The sequence below is a fragment of the Pipistrellus kuhlii genome, unplaced genomic scaffold, assembly GCF_014108245.1.
Source record: "Pipistrellus kuhlii isolate mPipKuh1 unplaced genomic scaffold, mPipKuh1.p scaffold_m20_p_5, whole genome shotgun sequence".
Lineage (NCBI taxonomy): Eukaryota > Metazoa > Chordata > Mammalia > Chiroptera > Vespertilionidae > Pipistrellus > Pipistrellus kuhlii.
Window position 1 is genome coordinate 8,355,722 of NW_023425551.1, and position 19,699 is coordinate 8,375,420.

A 19,699-nucleotide genomic window follows, 5' to 3' on the forward strand; every position below is an offset into this window, starting at 1 on the left:
GTAAGGAACACAGTCACACTGATCTGCCGTATCCCAGATGCCGTCCAAGGAACTAGTGACATTTCAGTGGATAAGCAAAGTCATCGCATAAAGAAAAGACATCGCATAAAGAAACATCCCATCTGCAATGCGAGGTCTATGCCCGCCGTGATAAGTGCCATGGAAAACACACAGGCCGGTAATAGGACAGAAGGCTGTGGAGCGGTGAGGCTGTTACTCAGGGTGAGCTGGGGAGGTTGATGGAAGAGTACTGGAGCAGACACTTTAAGAAACGAAGGAGCAAGTCATGCAGAAATTGGAGGGAGAGCGACCTGGGCAAAGGGCAAAGGCCATGAACAGAGAGTGGGTTGGGAGGACAGGAAGCAAAAGGGAGACGCAGGCCTTGCAGGCCCCGAGGGCTGATGTTATGCTGGGGGTGATGACTGAAGACGTGTGTGAGTGTGTGTGTGTGTGTGTAACCGGTATGACTGGGGTGCCAGAGAGTGTGTGGCTGTGAGTGGAGCAGAGAAGTGGGTTGAAAGCTAAGGGCAGCATGGTGGGGTGAAAATGGATTTATTCAAATATTGATGTTTGCTTCTTAAAAATTAGAAGTTAATTCAATAGCTACTTTGCATTCATATAACACTTTGAGTTTAAAAAGTATTTCATATGCTTGGTTCGTATAGTCCATACAACTTTACATATTTTTAGTAAGAAAAAGAGTCCTGAGAAAGTGACGTGGTTGAGAGGTAGGGAATCAGCCTTGGAAGCCAGGTGCTCTCACACTGAGCTGGAATCATGCTGTGGAAAGACGGGGAGCTCACAGTTGGTTCAAGGAAAGGCGCATGTGACAAAACTTCATGAAAGGCTGCTTTATTAAATGTGGTTGTTCTCTTCCACATCCAACATCATCAGGCCTCTCAGCAGAGGACACCGTTTCTCACAATTGATGAGAATCTCACCTTTTCAGCAAAGACGGGGTCTCCTGACAATTGGCTCAGGTGCATGAATTCCAAATGCAGGGTCCCAAATTCGGCCAGAATGCTGCTGCCTCCCGAGGCCCAGGGCCAGTTCCTTCCAATCCCACTAGAGAGGAGAACAGATGGAAGAGTTATGGGTCAGACTAATTCCATTTTTTCCACCGGTTCTCCACAGTAGAAGTGAAAGGTTCAGCTTTTGAAGAATGGCTCCTTAGCTTTTAGCCCACTCTGGATATTTGAAAGCATTGTTGTCTTTGACTGGGTACCAGTCTCAGGCTTTCACTTCTATTTCCAAATTGAAAATCGGTGTTGACTTAAGTCACAGAGAAGCTGCTATGTGCTTGCTGGTGGTGATGAACAGATAAATATTTTGGAAGGTACATGTGCCACATAGAGATGTATACCTGTTCCAAGTAGAATATTAAACAGAATCATACCAAAACATCCCCACTGTGTCCCAAATCCGACCTACAGCACTTCAACATTTTAATTAATTTCAGCCTGAGATTCCATGGACTGCTGTAGACATTCACATAATGTACAGTTTTTTCTTGGGTATTGGATAACTTTCAAAGATTCATTAGTAATCCACTGACACCATACCCTCTCCAAACCTTCCATTTACTGAACTTCCTTTCCTATGTTTCTCTTCACACTCGTTTACCTATATCCTAAGTACATTTTTTAAGGATTTACTCATTCCCTGACATATTTAATCTATGCTTAAAAATGTCAGCAAATTCATGTAATTCAAATTTAAAAGGGGTCAAAGGCAGGAGCTTCAAAAATTATTGCCTCTCATCTTGGAAAAATTCTCTTTAAAAAGAGTAAGTCCTAAATACACACACACACACACACTACTGAAATATGATCATACTCTTGGGTACAGTTTATTTCTGAAAAGCCACTTAAACTGTCAAGGCATAGGTAATAATTCAAATAAAGAATAAAGTCATGATTCTCCCGACCAGTCAATTCCCTCGCAGGAATTTGAAAACCCACATGTTGGTTTTAGCTCAGATGCATATTTACTAAATGCCAACTATTTGCCACGGACTATGCCTGATGCTGGGTTGTAAGATGGTTATGATGAATAAATCACTCTTTTCTCAAAGACCTTATAGTATAACGGGAGAGAAAGATCTAAGCATGAATAATTCCAACTGACTGTGGTAAGTGCCAGGGTAAATGTGTGTAGAGTTCCCCGGGCACCTACAGCCAGGACATGACACCCAACGCAGTGAGGATCACAAAAGGCTTCTTCAAAGAGGGGGTCCTGAGTTGATTCGTGAAGGATAAATAAGAAGCCGTGAGGAAGGAATGGAGAGAGGGAGAATGTGGCCATGGAGACACACAGCAGAAGGGCTGGCTGGGAGCGGGAGGCCGCTGCAGTGCCTGTTGAGTGGAGCGCAGGAAAGCCAGCAGGAGAGAAGGCCATGGGTTCTACTGAGGCCACGTGTGAGTCTCACTTTCCTTTCTTCCCAGGTTGGACCCAGTTAAATACAGTTCCTGGTGTCCCCTAGATTTGCTAACCCCTCTGCCTTTTCCTTCTGTTTTCTTAGCTCTGGGCAAAGCCTTCCAGTTTGCGTGTCCTGCTGCAGGGCTGCCAGGGAAGGCTGAAGAAAAGGAAAGCAATGTGGACAGCTGATACGTGACTTCTCAGCTGGCTTCACTCTGACTCCTGATTTCTTTGTAGAGCAAGATCTACACTTTGCTCTAAAACGTTGACTTACAGTACATCTCATAAAAAAGTAAGCAAAAGAGGCCCTTGCTGGTTTGGCTCGGTGGATAGAACGTTGGCCTGCAGACTGAAGGGTTCCATGTTTAGTTCTGGTCAGGGCACATGCCCAGGTTGCAAGCTTGATCCATAGTAGGGGTTGTGCAGGAGGCAGCCAATCAATGGTCTCTCTCATCATTGATGTTTCTAGCTCTCTTTCCTTCTCCCTTTCTTTCTAAAATCAGTTAAAAAATATTTTTTAAAAAAGTAAGCAGATCAGAAAATCAGATATTCATTTATTTTGGAAATGCCTGATATTTATTAAGTTCTGAGAAAACATGAGTCAGTAATTATTTTCATGGTCGACTTACACAGAAAGAACATCTAACCATCCAGATAGGAGGAACAGCTACATTAAGGTTTTATTAACATATGGCAAATGCACATAGTAATTGGTCATTAATATGTTTTCATGACATTATTTTTTATAGCCCAACCATGCTATCACTGACCAAAGTCAATGAGCACTTTGAGCAAAATTACGAATTTCTAGGTTCTAGAGAAACTATTAAGCCCAACGCTGCCATGTATGGCGGTGCCAGGAGGGGAGGGCAGGATGACCTCATTTTGGAGAGGACAGAGGACAGCGTGCTGAGGAAGCCAGCCCACTCCCAGGTGTCCTGGACTGGTTCTTTCCAGTACAGGGTAGGAGAGCGTGTGGTAGCACCCTCAGATGGAAAATGTACACAGTACATACACACTAAACTGCAATGCAAATTACTTTTGTATCCAGACATTTGCTCCCAGCTATTAACATGGTAAGGCAAGAGAGAAAACCAGAGATATAATGAAAACTTTAATATGTTTTTAAGCAAGTAAGATTTAAAAGGATTTTATCTATAACCCCCCTCCTTCTTTGCACACATTCATATCAACAGGCAAACAGCATTCTTTTCTATCACTGTTTAATTACATAGGGACAAGAACATCAAAAGCATGGAAAAGGCTATCTCATGATAGCAGAAAGGATGCTGAGTTTAGAGTACATATGATGTTATATGAAAGGATGGCTTAGGTTACCACTTTTTCAACCTACAGAATTAATGCATTTCAGTAAAATTGTAAGATCAGCATTTGCATTGGTCAAGGAAGGATTTCAAGAAATCAGAGGAAGCATCATTATATTTAGATATTAAATAAGGCCACTTGCCCTGTCTTAGGCAAAAGTTTAAAGACTCAGAGGTTGGCTCGGGCCATAGACTGTGGGGCCATCACAGCTAAAATGCATGTGCGTGTCAGGGAAATGGTGCCGGCTTCCACAGCACATGTGCAATGAGTGAGAACTAAGTTCTAGTTACTCACGGAGTGAGTCTTAGGATCTTTTTTATCTTTAAATTCTACGACTCTACTCAGGAACCTATGTACTTGTATGGCTCTAATATCTAAAGTGACATATATGGACAGTGGGCATTTGACACCAAAATGGTGGAGCTGAGACAAAGGGAATCGAATACACAGAGTCTTGCTCCTCTGGTCTGGTGGTCAGGGTGCCCTGGACACAGCATGATACAAAAGGCTAAGCTTTCTAGGCCTCTGGCTCCATATGAATCTCATCGGAAGGAATAGGGGATTTAAAATGTCTTGGACTTGACTCAGTGTGGTGAATACACAATACAACGTACAGACGATGTGTTACAGAGGTGTACAGATGAAACCTATATAATTTTATTAAGCAATGTCACCCCAATACATTCAATTAAAAATGTCTTTAATCGCAGTTCCATCATCACAGTGTTTTAAAGGCAGTCCTGGTGTTCTTTAACTATTTTGTCTTTATTTTACCAACACGAATACTATTTAAAAAATATTTTAAAGATAAAGTAACAGCTTGTGTTCAGAAACTATTAGTTCCACAAGGCAGGCATGAAAGAAAAGAGTATTTTATTAATATTCCAAGTGGGGTTACAATGACTGCATTTTAAGCCAAAACCATGAGTCAGCATATGGAAATGTATACACAAAAAGGCAATTAGCATGGTCTGGGGAGCTGCCAAGTGTTTGTTTTGGTTCAAGGAATCCTGGAACAGAACTTCAGACTTTTGTGTCATTCTAATTTCATTTCTTTCTGTTTCCTCCAATCTCCAGTTTTCCCATTTTAATTTGGAGTGTCATTTTAATAAGCAGTTGACACTTCAACAACATGGGTTTGAACTGCAGGGATCCACTTATATTCAGATTTCCTCCCCTCCAATAAATACTATAAATGTATGTTCTCTTCCTAATGATTTCCTACTAATAACATTTTTAACTGATTTTATTGTAAGAATACAGTACATAATACATAGAACATATAAAATGTGTTCATCGACGGTCTATGTTATCCATAGAGCTTCCAGTCCATAGTGTAGGCTACTAGTAATTAAGGTTTTAGGGAGTCAAAAGTTTCATGTGGATTTTCAACTGCAAACGTGGTTGGCATGCCTAACCTCCACATTGTTCAAGGTCAAACATATATGTGTCAAGTTTCCATTTAAATTTAATTTCCAGTAGTCTACAAAGGTAATAGTTCTTTGAAAACAAATCATCAAAATGAAAAATTACTGATTTTGGAAACTACAATGTCTTCAAAAATGGAATAACTATGAATCTTTTGAAAATGTGGAATAGTATTTTATTCTTTAGAGACTTCATTTGAATGTAGTTTATTAGCAGTGGCAGTATACTGCGCTCAAAACAAGAAGGTACCGTATTTTTCGGACCATAAGACGCACTTTTTTCCCCCCAGAAGTGGGGGGAAAAAGTCCCTGCGTCTTATGGTCCAAATATAGCCTACACATATACTTTAAAAAAAAAGTTTTTTTACTTGCCCGGCTCTGTGTGGTCTCTGTGTGCTTGCCCGGCTCTAAAATGGTTCTAAATGCTGCTGTTTACTTTACAGGGTTGATTACATGTGTTTATGACTGTGATGCTGGGTTTTAATGCACATAAAATGTTTTAGGACACTATTTGTTTCAGAATCTTTTTTTCTTCATTTCCCTTCTCTAAAAACTGGTGCATCTTATGGTCCGGAGCGTCTTATGGTCCGAAAAATACGGTATAATTATTTACTGACCTCACAGCTTGGTAAGCAGTGGGCATTATGTGTTTTTCCTTCTCTCTCCCAGGAATGGTTAACAGCACCAAAGGGAGGAACTACAGTACTAATGACACTGTTCTACTCAGGGCTGAACCCCATGGGAGCGCTGCTAACTCCTTTGCCAAGAGCTCGAAATGAGTCAAATAGCCAGAGGGTTGTTCTAAATTGATGGTATATATCTTTCAAAATAATCTTAAATTGAGGTACCTAAAGTTTTGTTACAGTTATTGCCCAGACACAATTTATATCCTTAAATTACTCAGTATAATCGAATATAGCAAGAAAAACAAAAATATAATTTTTAGAGAAATGAAACAATTCCAAAAAGACAGATGAATATATAAACAAAGCATTAAGTAGTTGTAAAGTCTCAATTAGCTCTGACTTTCAGATTCCCCTTTCCTTGCTATTCTATGCAAAATGGGAAATGGGCCAATAAAAATTTTCTTGAGGATTAATGACAATAATTTTTGATTAGCTGAGAAGTAAACAAACTCCCTTCAAGGTCATAGTACGGAATACAGCTTACTCCCTGGCGGACAATGGAGTTTGACAAGTTTTAGGAGAAAAAAGTCCCCCCTCCCCCCACTCAGTGTATTATGGTGAAGCCTTCCTTATATATATAGCAAATGAAGAGGCACACATGGATATTTATTTCAAAAGAACAGGTAACTTAATATTATTCCTTTTGGGTTTTAGCACAAATTAGAAAAGACTAATTAGAAAGTTCATAAATGAGTGCTCCATTTAACTGCATTCCCAAAGCTCAGGGATGTTGAGCGCTAAGGGATTTAGTCGTCACTCATTACGAATGCCTCCTTCCTGAAGGGTTCACACAGCACCACCCTTTCAGGCTTGTGGTCTAGGATCCCACTAAGAGTTGAGCCCACAGTTCCAGGGACTGCAGTTCTAAAACCAGTCAAGATTCTATTGTAGGCCACCCGTGGAGAATTGGTCTTAGGAGGACCACTTCCCCAGGCTTATCCCCCGGGAAAAGAAAAAGGGGAGTCAGGACAGCCATTTGATGACATTGATTCATAACCTACAGCTTATTATTACCTCTGAACTGCAGCATGTGGACTAAATCTCCAAAGGATTTCCATACTTACATTTAAAAAATATATATATTTTATTGATTTTTTTACAGAGAGGAAGGGATAGGGGTAGACATTGATAAGAGAGGAACATCGACCAGCTGCCTCTTACACACTCCCTACTGGGGATGCGCCTGCAACCAATGCACATGTCCTTGACCTGAATGGAACCTGGGACCTCTCAGTCCGCAGGCCAATGCTCTATCCACTGAGCCAAACCGGTTTTGGCAGGATTTCCATACTTTCATTTTTTAACAAAGCGCCAAAATAACGTTTCTTAAATTAGCCATATCTTGCTTCGTATTATGGGGTTTTACGCAGGATTGAAATGGAATACTTTCACTTTAGTTTATTCTTGCTCTCAATACTGCTGTCCTTGCATTTGACTATCAAATTAGTGTATTCTCACCCTCAATACTGTGGGCCCGTATCTGACTGTTGAGGATTGGAGGAGAGGCTGGAGTTACAAAGACAGATGGTGAGAAGCCCTCTCTGATTCTGTAACTAATCTGCTCGTGAGGTCCAAAGATGCAAAAATTCTGTTTTCTAGCTGTCCTTTGGGTTAGATCTTCTTCTCTACCATAATCAACAGACTGCAATAATGGGATGTAGCTTCTGCCCAGTTATTAGGCAAACTGGGATGTCTTATCAACAGCACTGATGAAAAGGCATTTTGGTGCATGTAGGCTGTGCAGGCATGCAAACACACTTACTTTACTGAACTTAAGAACAAATCATAGTCTATACATCGTTTTAAATATACACGACATTTTTTCGTGAACATGCCCCATGCCAATCAATGTATATTATTATTATTGTTGAATGTGGAGTATCTGATTGGATAAATTCTAATTTATTTAAACATACCCCTACTAAAGGACATTGAGTCTTATTTATTTATTTTTGCCACTATAAACAATTTAGCAATATGTGTTTTCTTTCTTTTTCTTTTTTTTTTTTTAAGGCAAACTTATATTCACACAGAAATATTCACACAGATACTAGCTGGAAGGTATTAGTTTAATTGTCTGAACTGAAATGGGGATGGCTTTGGGAATGTGTATTGGAGGCATAAATGCCCATTGTGGAGCTGTTTCTCTTTTCCATTTGGTAGCCTCTAGAATTCCTGGGATATCTCAGACCCACTGCTGAAAGTCACTGCATCATCTCCTTAACTCTGGGGAGGGAGGCTGCAGACAAGCATTTTTATCCAGATACTTTTCTAAAAACCTCAGGATAAGCAGGAGCATAGCACAGTCTGTCTTCAGAAACGGTAATCCACTAATATTAATTTGCCAGGCGTCCCCTTCCTTTGGTTTTATATATACATTTGCTCCATTGTTGTAAGAGTTTAACACAAATCATCATTAAAAGACATTACTTAAGATTCAAGACTTTAGTAAAAATTGGGCTTTTATTCATCTCTTTGTCTGCCTTTCATTTGATGGGTCTATGACTCACCTTTGAATCAAACTAAATGCAATTACTGCAGACTCCGGCTGTTAATTCTCCAGATTCTGTTCTACAGTCTTTCAGAAACCAGAATGTCCAGGACTGCTCTCTTCTTCCAGTCAAAGACCCTCAGGGACTGACTGGTTGACACACGTGTGTAATCCCTAAGTCCAAGGGCAGTGCCAATAAACAGAGGCACTTGATACATGTTTCATTTAGTAAAATTAAAAAAAATAATAATGAAAGTGTTGTGTCATTTGTTTCTACCCTTAACATATGTAAATAACTTAATCTTATATTAGTGTCACCATTTAGCTCCCTTATAGTCAATTTAGGGGAAAAAAAAAAATCCATTCTAGCCTGGCCAGCATGGCTCAGTGATTGAGCATTGACCTATGAACCAGGAGGTCACGGTTCAATTCTGGTTAGGGAACATGCCTGGGTTGCAGGCTCGATCCCCAGTGTATAGCATGCAAGAGGCAGCTGATCAACGATTCTCTCTCATCATTGATGTTTCCATCTCTCTCCCTCTTCCTTCCTCTCCGAAATCAATACAAATGTATTAAAAAATTCTTTCTAGGCTGATCACGTAGGCTACTATCACAAACTTGAAGTGGTCTGAAGTTGTGTTTTCTAATAGTTATGACGACATAAGGAAAGTAAGGACAGGATGGTAAATTTTTATGAAGGCTAAATTTTATTTAGCTGAAATGATTGTCTTTTTTGTCCTTCCCATTTTTGTGATGTTAGGCTTATCTTTTTTTCATTAAGATGAAATAATAATAGCAGGTAATTTTTCTTTTCTGGTGTCTTTTTTAAAATTTTTATTAATGAGATAAAAACATTGGCAACTAAGGCTAGCCTCTCAACAGCTGGGGAAGCTACTTGGCCCAGGAGCTAAAACTCTGGCACCATTGACCTTTAAGATGCAGCTAAAGCGATGGAGCAATTACTAATGGAAAAGGACATCTTACTATCCATTATGCCACAACTAATGTAAGTGTCTGGTCGAAATTCTGAGAAAGGAAAGAATAATATTCAACGATTTCGTTCCACATGTTAAAAGATGAGCACTTTGTGGGTATCTTGCCAAACTCAGCAAGTAAGATTGAGTCAGTCAGCCGACCCTAATGGACTGAGTGCTTAGATGTGCCAGGAGCCGTGGAGTGCACCCATCAAACACTGGGAAATCCACTAAAGTTCTTTTAACGGTTCAGATCGTCTGTTCTGAAATTCTGGATCTTTGGGGCATCCATTGCAACTCAATTACACTTTCGTCCAGGCACTAGAGTAGAGGTAAAACAGTTTTTTTTTTGTTTTTTTTTCTGGAGAACAATTTATGTTTTTCCTATGGGCATTCCTTAGAGGTCTTTAGGGAAGAAACCAAGTGGGTCTAATTAATTTTTAATAAAAGAAAGTGAACTTGGTTGGACTGGTATCTGAAATGCATGATATCACAATAGGAAGTTCAGCAGATCCTTACTGGAGGTTTTTTCCCCCCCAGATATTAAAGTACTTGGGAATAATTGGGGAAGATTCATCACCGGATGCTAGATAAATTAGTTATCATTATACTTCAGAGTAGGCAATACATTGCAAAATCAGTAAAGCAAATGCTAAATTAAGAAGCCTGTAGTGGGAAAATGTTGCTAAATGCTACAAATGCTGTTAACATTCCCAAATGATAAATTAGTAGCAAGAAAGTTCAGGAAAATAAGTGATGTCTAGGTAATCAGGGCCAATAATTAGTGTGTTAAGCTGCATTATGTAAATTCAGACAATTCTCTTAGCATCTTAAGAAAGTTGGACAGTTAATTAAACCGCCTTGTTATTGAAAATGCTAGCTTTTCTTAGCTTTGAGTTTTTCTGTAAGAAGTATCATATAGCCGAAACAGATTTTGCTCAGTGGATAGAGCATCGGCCTGCGGACTGAAAGGTCCCAGGTTCGATTCCGGTCAAGGGCATGTACCTTGGTTGCGGCCACATCCCCAGGAGGGGGTAGGCAGGAGGCAGCTGATTGTTGATTCTCTCTCATCGATGTTTCTAACTCTCTATCCTTCTCTCTTCCTTTCTGTAAAAAAATCAATAATATATATATAAAAATAAGAACTCTCACATAAACAAAAATGTGTGCATAGCTTGTGGTTAGAAAAACAGATTCAAGATCTCTGGGAACAGATGCTGGAGATTAAAGCTATCATGCTACTTCATCCTCATTTTCCTGCCTTCTGTCTACAACGTATGGTTCAGAGCCTGTGGAAGACTGTGTTATGAAACAGTGTAGCTACTGGAAGTTTTAAAGACATAAAGATTCGAAAAAGCGTGACAAAAGAATAAAGAGGATGATGGAGAATAAAGAATACAGAGGAGGAACAAATAACTGAGGAAAACTCAACAATGAGACAGGTATTCTCAACAGAACATGAGCTACTACAAGGAAAGCACTGTCTGTTCCGTTTCGGCCTGCAGTGTCTCCCGCATATAAAATACAGGCTCTGCAGAGTGTAACCTGCCTGTAATGAGCTCTATGCTGCCTTCTGACACCTCCGTTATTTAACTTTCTACCTGTGTAAACACCCCTCCCTAGCTGCAGAATACCGGTATGTCCTAAATGCAGAGGCACGCTTCTGTTTCTTTTACCACCGTCACCTCCTCAAATAGGTTTTTGCAGAGTAGATGGCCATCATTTGTTGATGGTTGCATTTATATATGGAAGCAACAGATCCCTTTCGAACATAACCATAATTCATATATATTATAGGAATTCTTTATATCATAGGAAAAAATCTGAAAAATGTAAATGAACTCGTATCATCTGCAAAGTAAGAATAATCAAAATGGGTCGTTCACATGGTCTCAACTGTTGGTGGCCTCCTCATGCGGATATGAACATTAAAAAGTGTTTCAAAGTATGGTTGGCCTTCGAGCCACAGGGGTTTGAATGGTATGGGTCCACTTATACCTGGATTATGTTTCAATAAATATTGTGAATGTACTTTCTCTTCTTTATGGTTTCTTAGATAAATTTTTCTAGTTTGCTTTATTGAAGAATACAGTACATAACACATACAAAATATCTGTTAATCAACTATTTACATGATTGGGAAGACTTGCGGTCAGCAGTCTGTTATTAGTAGTTAGGTTTTTGGGGGGTCAGTCAAAAGTTACACGTGGGTTTCCAGCTGTGTGTGAGGACAGGCACTCCTCACCCCCATGTTGTTCAAGGGTCACTTGTGCTGAGTGAGAGGTGGGTGGCACTTTGATAGTAAAACTACCTATTCCCTAGCAGACATCTTCAAAATATATGAGTGTGGACGGACATGAATATTATAACTGTAGCTTTAAAAAAATCTTTATTATGTAATGTCTGTTAGCTCTGTAAAACGAAAACATCAATATGGTGACTTGCGACCACACAATCATTTATATGACCTTTAAGGAAATACTTTGATAAAAAAGTGCTCACATAAAAAGTTGTAGGTAATGGTAATTTTAATTTGCTGGAAAACATTTGTAAAGCTAAAAAAAAAAAAAAAATGAAGGCATCAAAATAGTAGTTTGAAAGGACAAATAATCACATTCATTTTACCTTTAGGAACAGGAAGAGAGAAAACACCCTTTTCCCCCTTTGCTTCCTGCCCTGGCGGTCAGGCTCTGAGCTGCAGAGGGGCACGCTAACTGCAGGCCCAGAGCACTGGGGGTAATGATGCTGCTCCTTACAGGCCGAGGGCCGGATTTGGTGATTCGTAAAGAGAATCTCAGAGAGACACAGGAATCTGGAATTGATAGGGAGGGGGTGACATTTCATCAGAGTAAGACCAGGACTCGCCTCACAGGTCTGGTGGGAAATGAACTGCTGTGAAATAAGGCAATGAGCTGGTAGGAGGATTCCAGAGTTTTATGGATTGGGGCTTTCTTAGTACAAAATAAATCTCACAGCTTTGACGAGGGTCTTCGTTTTTCCTTAAATGTCAATTGGAGAACAATAACCCTGCTGATGAGCGATGTCTCCCCTGATTCCAAATGAAAAATGCTCTCTTGGGCCCCATGGGCAAAATGTACATTCTTAGAATGTAAGATTACCTACTCCAGTTAATAGCAAAATGCCAAGGTGACACCCGGCATGGCTATCCTGTAAAATGAAGGGCTGAGGAGAAAGGGAAAGAGGATGACGTGGCGTCTGAGGAGAGCTTCTTTAGAGGGGTTTCTTGGAGAGATCTCACTGAAGCGGAGATCCTCAAGCTGAGGCCAGCGAGACAAAAGAGACCCTGTCAGCACAGACCTGGGGGTGGCTCCTGCCAGGGCCCTGAGGTGGGCATGACTCTACGAAGCATGAAAACAGGACAGTGGGTAAAGGGACTCTCTGACGGAGACCCTGGACAGCTGATAGGGGGCTGATCGCACAGGCCCTGCAGGCCCTGCAAGCATTTGGATTTATTCTAAGTGCAAAGGGAAGTCACACACAGGTTTTAATAGGAGGTGATAAGATCTGATTTCACTCTAGACACTGTGGGAAGAGATGATTATGTGAGAGCAGCTCTGAAGTCAGCTAGCAAACTGGTCTCCAGGAGAAAGACAGATGGTGGTCTGGACAGGGGACAGCAGTAGAGATGGACAGACGCGGAAGGGTTCAGGCTATGCCTGGATGGAAGTGTTGTCAGGAAGAATTGGAATTGGGAATGAGGGAAGACAGAAACGAAAGATGATTTCTAGTTTTTTGGCTTTAGCAGCTGGGTGGTTACTGGTGCTATTTAAGCATATGGGAAAGATAGAGGTAGGAATGGGCATGATAAAGGAAAGTATGATTTCTGTTTTTAGTTTTTGCTCTAATAACCATAAGTAGCAATTATAAGGAAAAAACCCTCCGATTTCATCATTTTAATTTTCCTTTCTTAGATTCCTATAAAGATCAATTGTTTAATTCAAAGAACTCTTTTGTGCAATGGCTTTTCTAAAATAATTCTTAAAATCTAAAAACATGCATAAGGCAAAAATTGAAAACATACAAAAGATTATGTCATGGAAAGGAATTGCTTCATATTCCAGACTAGAGGCCTGGTACACAAAATTTGCACATAGGGGTGTGTGTCCCTCAGCCCAGCCTGCGCCCTCTCCAATCTGGGATCCCTCTCACAATCCAGGACTGCTGGCTCCCAACTGCTTGCCTGCCTGCCTTCCAGATTGCCCCTAACTGCGTCTGCCTGCCAGCCTGATCACCCCCTAACCAATCCCATGCCAGCCTGATTGATGCCTAACTGCTCCCCTGCCAGCCTGATTGCCCCTAACTGCCCTCCCCTGCAGGCCTGGTCTCCCCCAACTGCCCTTCCCTGCAGGCCTGGTCACCCCCAACTTCCCTCCTTTACTGGCCTGGTCACTCCCAACTGCCTTTCTTTGCTGACCATCTTGTGGCAGCCATTTTGTGTCCACATGGGGGCAGTCATCTTGCGTGTTGGAGTGACAGTCAATTTGCATATTACTCCTTTTTATTAGATAGGATTCCATTATTATTTCTCATAGTAAAAATAATAATTAACTGATAACTCTTCCAAAATTTCTTAGTGCATGATCATTAGACAAAATTAAAACAACAACCATAAATGAAAGAATACTATACATATTTTTTTATACTGATTTCATGAAAATGTAAAATATCTTGTGGTCTACCTCAGTGTTTTTCAACCTTTTTTGGGCAAAGGCACACTTGTTTCATGAAAAAAATCACGAGGCACACCACCATTAGAAAATGTTAAAAAATTTAACTCTGTGCCTATATTGACTATATATAAAGTAATTCTCTTGAATAGGAATCAAATAAACACAAAGAAAGTATTTTATAATTACTTTATTATGAAATATTAAGTAAACAAAATAGTGAAAAATTATAAAATTCTTGTCTTGTCTGCACCTACGGCACACCAGGCAACGCTGTTTTTCATTACAGTTGGCTAGTATGCCAGTGTGTGTGTGTGTGTGTGTGTGTGTGTGTGTGTGTTTGGGGGGTGTGTGGTGACTTATTCAATAATTTTTCTTTTGTCTCAAGTTCTGCTATTATAAACAATGTTACAAATTCTTGGACAAATCTCCTGGATAAAATGCTGTAAATGGAATTCCCAGGTTATCAATATGTATTTAAATTTAATAAATACCACCTGATTACCTTCTAAAGAGTTTGCCCCAATTATGCATAAGAATGTCTTGCTCCTAACTCTGGGCATTTGTAAAGTGCTTAAAACTTGGTGAATCTGTTAGGTGGAAAAACAAAACCAAACCAAACACATCTTAAAGCTATTTTAATTTGCATTCATTTATATATGAGCTGCTGATATTCAGTGCCAATGCACATTTTTTTTTTTTGAGAAGTACATATTTGTGAATTTGTCTAATTGATGTATTGGTGTTACTGCTTCCCCCAGTACTATTACTTTATACTTTAGAAAATTATACAAGTAATTCAAACTCATCTTTTAAGTGAAACAATGTAAAAGGAATTGAGAAAAGCTAGTATTGTATTCCTACCCCCTTGTACTTTATCCACTTGCTAATTCTAGTTAAACAATTCTATTCACCCAGGTGCATACAAAAACACATGGATATACATTGAGGGGCCAGATTATTATGATATCTGAACACATAATAATCTGGCCACTTAGTGTATATACTATATAATAAAAGTCTAATATGCAAATTGTCCCCTTGACCAGGAGTTCAATGAACAGGCACGCTGGCCAGACCCCATCCATGCACAAATTCATGCACTGGACCTCTGATACACACACACACACACACACACTCACACACACACACACACACCACACTGAGTGGCCATATTATTATATATCCAGAGATCATAATAATCTGGCCACTCAGTGTATATATTTAATATTTGCTCTTTTCAATGAAATGGGATTGCATTATATACATTACTTTGCAAGGTGCCTGTCTCAATTAGTAACTAATTACCGACACTAGGATAATCATTTTTAACAGCTATATTATATTATTATATAAAATGGATAATCAGATTATATCAAACCAATCCTCTAATGATAGATCTGTTCTCATTTTTAAATATAACAATCAATCCACATTAACCATCCATAGTCACAGTAATGCTGTCAGCAAGATATATTTATACATTAAGAAAACTTGCCTTTTAGCCATTATGTGCTTTGCAATTTCCCCCCAAAATTTATGCATGCAGAGAATTTTCAGGTGTGATGATGGGCGAGGCCCTTAAACTCTGCAAGGCTGCAATCTCTTGATCTTTAAAACAAAGTAACACCTGCAAAACCCACCTTGTAGGAGGTTAGCATGATCAAACAGGATAACACACATGAAAGTGCTTTGAAACTACAAAGAGTTTTAGTCCAGAAAAGTATTTTTATCTTTTGCATTAGCAACTGACATTTAGTTAACCAAAAGAAATCTGTTTTCTGGTTTTTTTTCCTTCCATTTTAGAGATGTCTATTCAAAAATAAATTCACCAAATGTTCACTTGGAGATAGAAATGATAACATAAGCAATAATGAAATAAAGTAAGGCATTCCCAAGACTTTGAAATGTACAAATTGTTAGTGTTAGCTAACTTTCTTAAAGCAATTTAATTGCTGTACAACTACCAAATATGTAGCACGGTAAGAGATCTTTCCTGTATTTCAAGTCTTCCAGAAAATTAAGTTAAAAAATATTTCCAGTTGTAAGACAGAGCTGTAGTGACTGATGACATACATGTGAACTACTCAGGTAAAGTACAATAATCCTGCCCCGTGATCCCTCACAATCACACCGCAAAGGTGAGAAATCTGGGTCCGTTTTGGACAGGTGCAGGGTGGCTAAATAATCAATTGTAAGTCCTTAATGAAGTATCACTTAAAAATCCATCTGCTTCTGAATATCCATATGCACAGGAAATTAGTTAAGATTATTCTCTTAAAACATCTTCTGCTAGAGGAGTCCTTTTTTTTTTTTTTTTTTTAAATCACATCTATTTTCAGAACGATTCCAAATCTTTCTTAGGCCCGAACTTGCTCATTATGCCAACTACTTTGCCATAGACAATATGTAATGTTTGTAAAGGACATTATGATTTCTAGAGCTGCTGATACAATCAACTAAACCAATAGGTTAAACCAACTGACAGTGTAAAGCTTAATTATAAAGGGTAACTATTTGATAACTCAGGAGTTTATATTACCTGGCCAGTCTGAAGAGACTATGGTCTAAAATAATTTTTGAAATTAACCTAACTTTTAAGTGTAATTAAAATTAACTTCATATAATGTCTTGTTTGTAAGGTAAACGGTTTAAATTTCATTCTTGTTAGAGTTACCTGCAACTAAATGAAGGAGTGTAACCATTGTCAAAATTAACAGTCCTTCATAGACTTATTGGTAATCCACACTTTAAAAATAGCCAATGGTTGCCTCCTTAAAATGAAGGCATGACAGGTAGGAGGCTCTTTAATTCTGTTAATCTTCACAACCACCATGTAGGTAGTATTTTCTTACTATTCGCCAAAGGAAACTGTGGCTCAGCAAAGTGAAGTCTTGCCCATGACCTTCAGCAAGGTGGCAGGGACTGCATAGAGTTCCGACAATGAGTGCTCCACTCTCACGAACACTGACAACGATGAATACATATCCCTCGGTTCTACATGAATAGTAGCTGACTACACACCGTTAGGAGCACATCTTATTTCATTTCTAAAATATTCAGACACACTTAAAAAACCTCATTAATAAAAATTTCAATGACACAAAGTAAAGCAGAAGTTCAACAAATTATATCTCAATAAAGTGATTTTTTAAAAGAGGGGAGGAAATAAACATGAAACATATTCTAAAATACCTTCTGTTTTCTAAAGTGGAATATAAATATTTTCTATGTATTCTTATTACTGAAAGGAAAGCATAATGATTAAAGTCAATAAACAAAAGCTCCTACTCATTCCACTTTTGCTTACACAACCATATTCCAAAGTGACTCTTGTTATAACGTAAACATAATATGTGCATACGTTTATAAAAAAGGAACACATCAGGAATCATTTTTTACTTTATAAAAACCAATAAAATAATTTTTTAGCCAAAAAAAACTCATAATAAATTTAGAGTTAGTGCCTTGAAGGGAAGTGAGTAATCCTATCGAATTAATGACAACTGGCACTGACAATTGTTACAACCATTCTGCAGGGATGTTTGGCAAAATTTATCAAAAGTATGAATAATATTCACGCTCACTAATATAATAATTCAATTTCTGAAAACTTCCCCTAAAGAAACAATTATAACTTTATCTTCAAGTGCAAGTAATTATATTTTATATCCTCAAGTATAAACACACAGAGTACCTTTTATACCAGTTGAAAAACTGAGAAGAGTTTGGGTATTTCACAAGGGAAAGGATAAAAATGATAGCCTGTTTAGAATATCTAATAGCAGACAGGCATTTAAGATCATGTTGTAAGAAAAGTTTAATAACACAAAGAAGTCTTTACAACACCCCTTCTTTCCACTGATTTTTTAGAGAGTGGAAGGGAGTAAAGAGACACAGATATGAGAGAGACATATATGTGTATCGGTGGTCTTTCTCACAGGCCCCGACCAGGGCTGGGGATCGAGCCTGCAACTGAGGTGTGTACCTTTGACCCTTCAGTACACCAGCTGATGCTAAATGCTGATGCTCTAACCGGCTAGGCTAGGGCATAATACATTTTTTTTTTAAATGTAGGGATTGCTGGCTTCCAGTAATGGTAAAGGGAAACCGGTTAGCAAATAGTCTAGTAAATAACAATTATAAAATCTGTAGAGTGTGTGTGTGTGTGTAGATTTAAAAAACCCAATAAACTGTTATTTAAAAGCACTGGAAAGTGACCAAAAGCAAGTATAAACTAAGTGCTAACCACTGACAGGGAGCAACTGCAGCGAGTTAGAATTCGAATTAGCACCTTTTCTCCTCTGGATTTTACAAAATTATAGTCTTACTTTCCATAAGAGTTGAAGGTTGGCAGAACAGCTGAAAATCTAGGGTTGTGGCAAAATTCTGAAAATGAGTGAGCCATGTAAGGGGCGGGACCAAGTATCTGAGTGTAATCCCTGTCCCCCATTCCAGGGCACCACTTTGTAAGACATCAGTGGATGCCAGGAAGATGGCTGACAAAAACCAGAGGAACATTTCTCTCTGTGAGACAGCACGGCACTAGAGGAGATCTGTGAGCTTGCTGCTTTGTCTGACTCAGGGACTCCTGAATCCATGACTGACTCAGAAGACAGAAGCTAAAGCCTTACTGATGTCATGTGCCAGACGACAGAGCCTGGTGATGGCCTGCCACAGGCTTTGCCCAGATGCCGCTGGATGCCACAGTGCACAGGTATATGGAAGGCCCCCAGGAGGTCAGGTTAAAAACAACCACAGCTGGACACTGAAAACTGAACAGAAGTCTCAGCTGCAGTGCACTGCAGAGGAGACAGCGTTTATGGTTAGAGTCCAAGGGAGTTAGGGACTTGCTACACAACCACAAAATAATTCTCAGGTGCATGGTACACACTGCGAGTTCCAAAACATATTGGTGATCCAGGAAATCAGGCAGAAGCTCCACCATCTCTTCTGACTTAGCCTATGAGGTCACACAGTGTCACCTCTGCCATACTCTGTTGGTTGACCAGCAGCTAAGGCTGGCCTAAGTTCAAGGGGTGAGAACATAGACCTTCATCTCTCAATAGGAGCAAGGGCATGCTTTCCTGTGTCCAGAAGCTCTTCCTCTCTCTCATTTTCCATCCTTCTGGCTCTTCTCCCCTGTGTGTCCTGGGCCCTCCTGAGTGCCCTGAAAACATTGCTAGGCGCTGCAAGGTGCTCCAGGCTAGGAATAAAGGCAGTCACAGGGGCAGTGCCAGTGTTCGTTTGTTGGTTGCTTCCTGCTTTATATGTGACATATGAGCAAAAGTTTTTAATGAAACTTTAAAAATATACATACAGCCCTGGCTGGTTTGGCTCAGTGGAAAGAGCATCGGCCTGTGGACTGAAGCGTCCCGGGTTCAATTCCAGTCAAGGGCATGTACCTTGGTTGTGGGGCACATCCCCAGTAGGGGGTGTGCAAGAGGCAGCTGGTCGATGTTTCTCTCTCATCAATGTTTCTAGCTCTCTCTCCCTCTCCCTTCCTCTCTGTAAAAAATCAATAAAATATATTAAAAAATAAAATATATATATACATATACTTGGAACTCCTATGTAAACTACAGAGAATTGTAATGTATAAGGCATTAATATATTAGCTTGACTGGTGCCTATAGCTTGTACATTCATAATTCCTCTTGCTTTCCATCCCCTACCCTTTATAGACTTT

At 39.5% G+C, this 19,699-nt stretch overlaps 1 protein-coding gene across 2 annotated transcripts in view; it reads right to left on the reverse strand.

The window, feature by feature from the left end:
* Positions 1-19,699, reverse strand: part of MAN1A1 (mannosidase alpha class 1A member 1) — a 142,828-nt gene that overhangs the window by 22,257 nt on the left and 100,872 nt on the right. For both annotated transcript variants that reach the window (XM_036413235.2, XM_045573274.1), the window contains one exon: positions 942-1,065. In XM_036413235.2, coding sequence (XP_036269128.1) covers positions 942-1,065 — 124 coding nt within the window. The remainder of the gene's footprint in view (positions 1-941; positions 1,066-19,699) is intronic.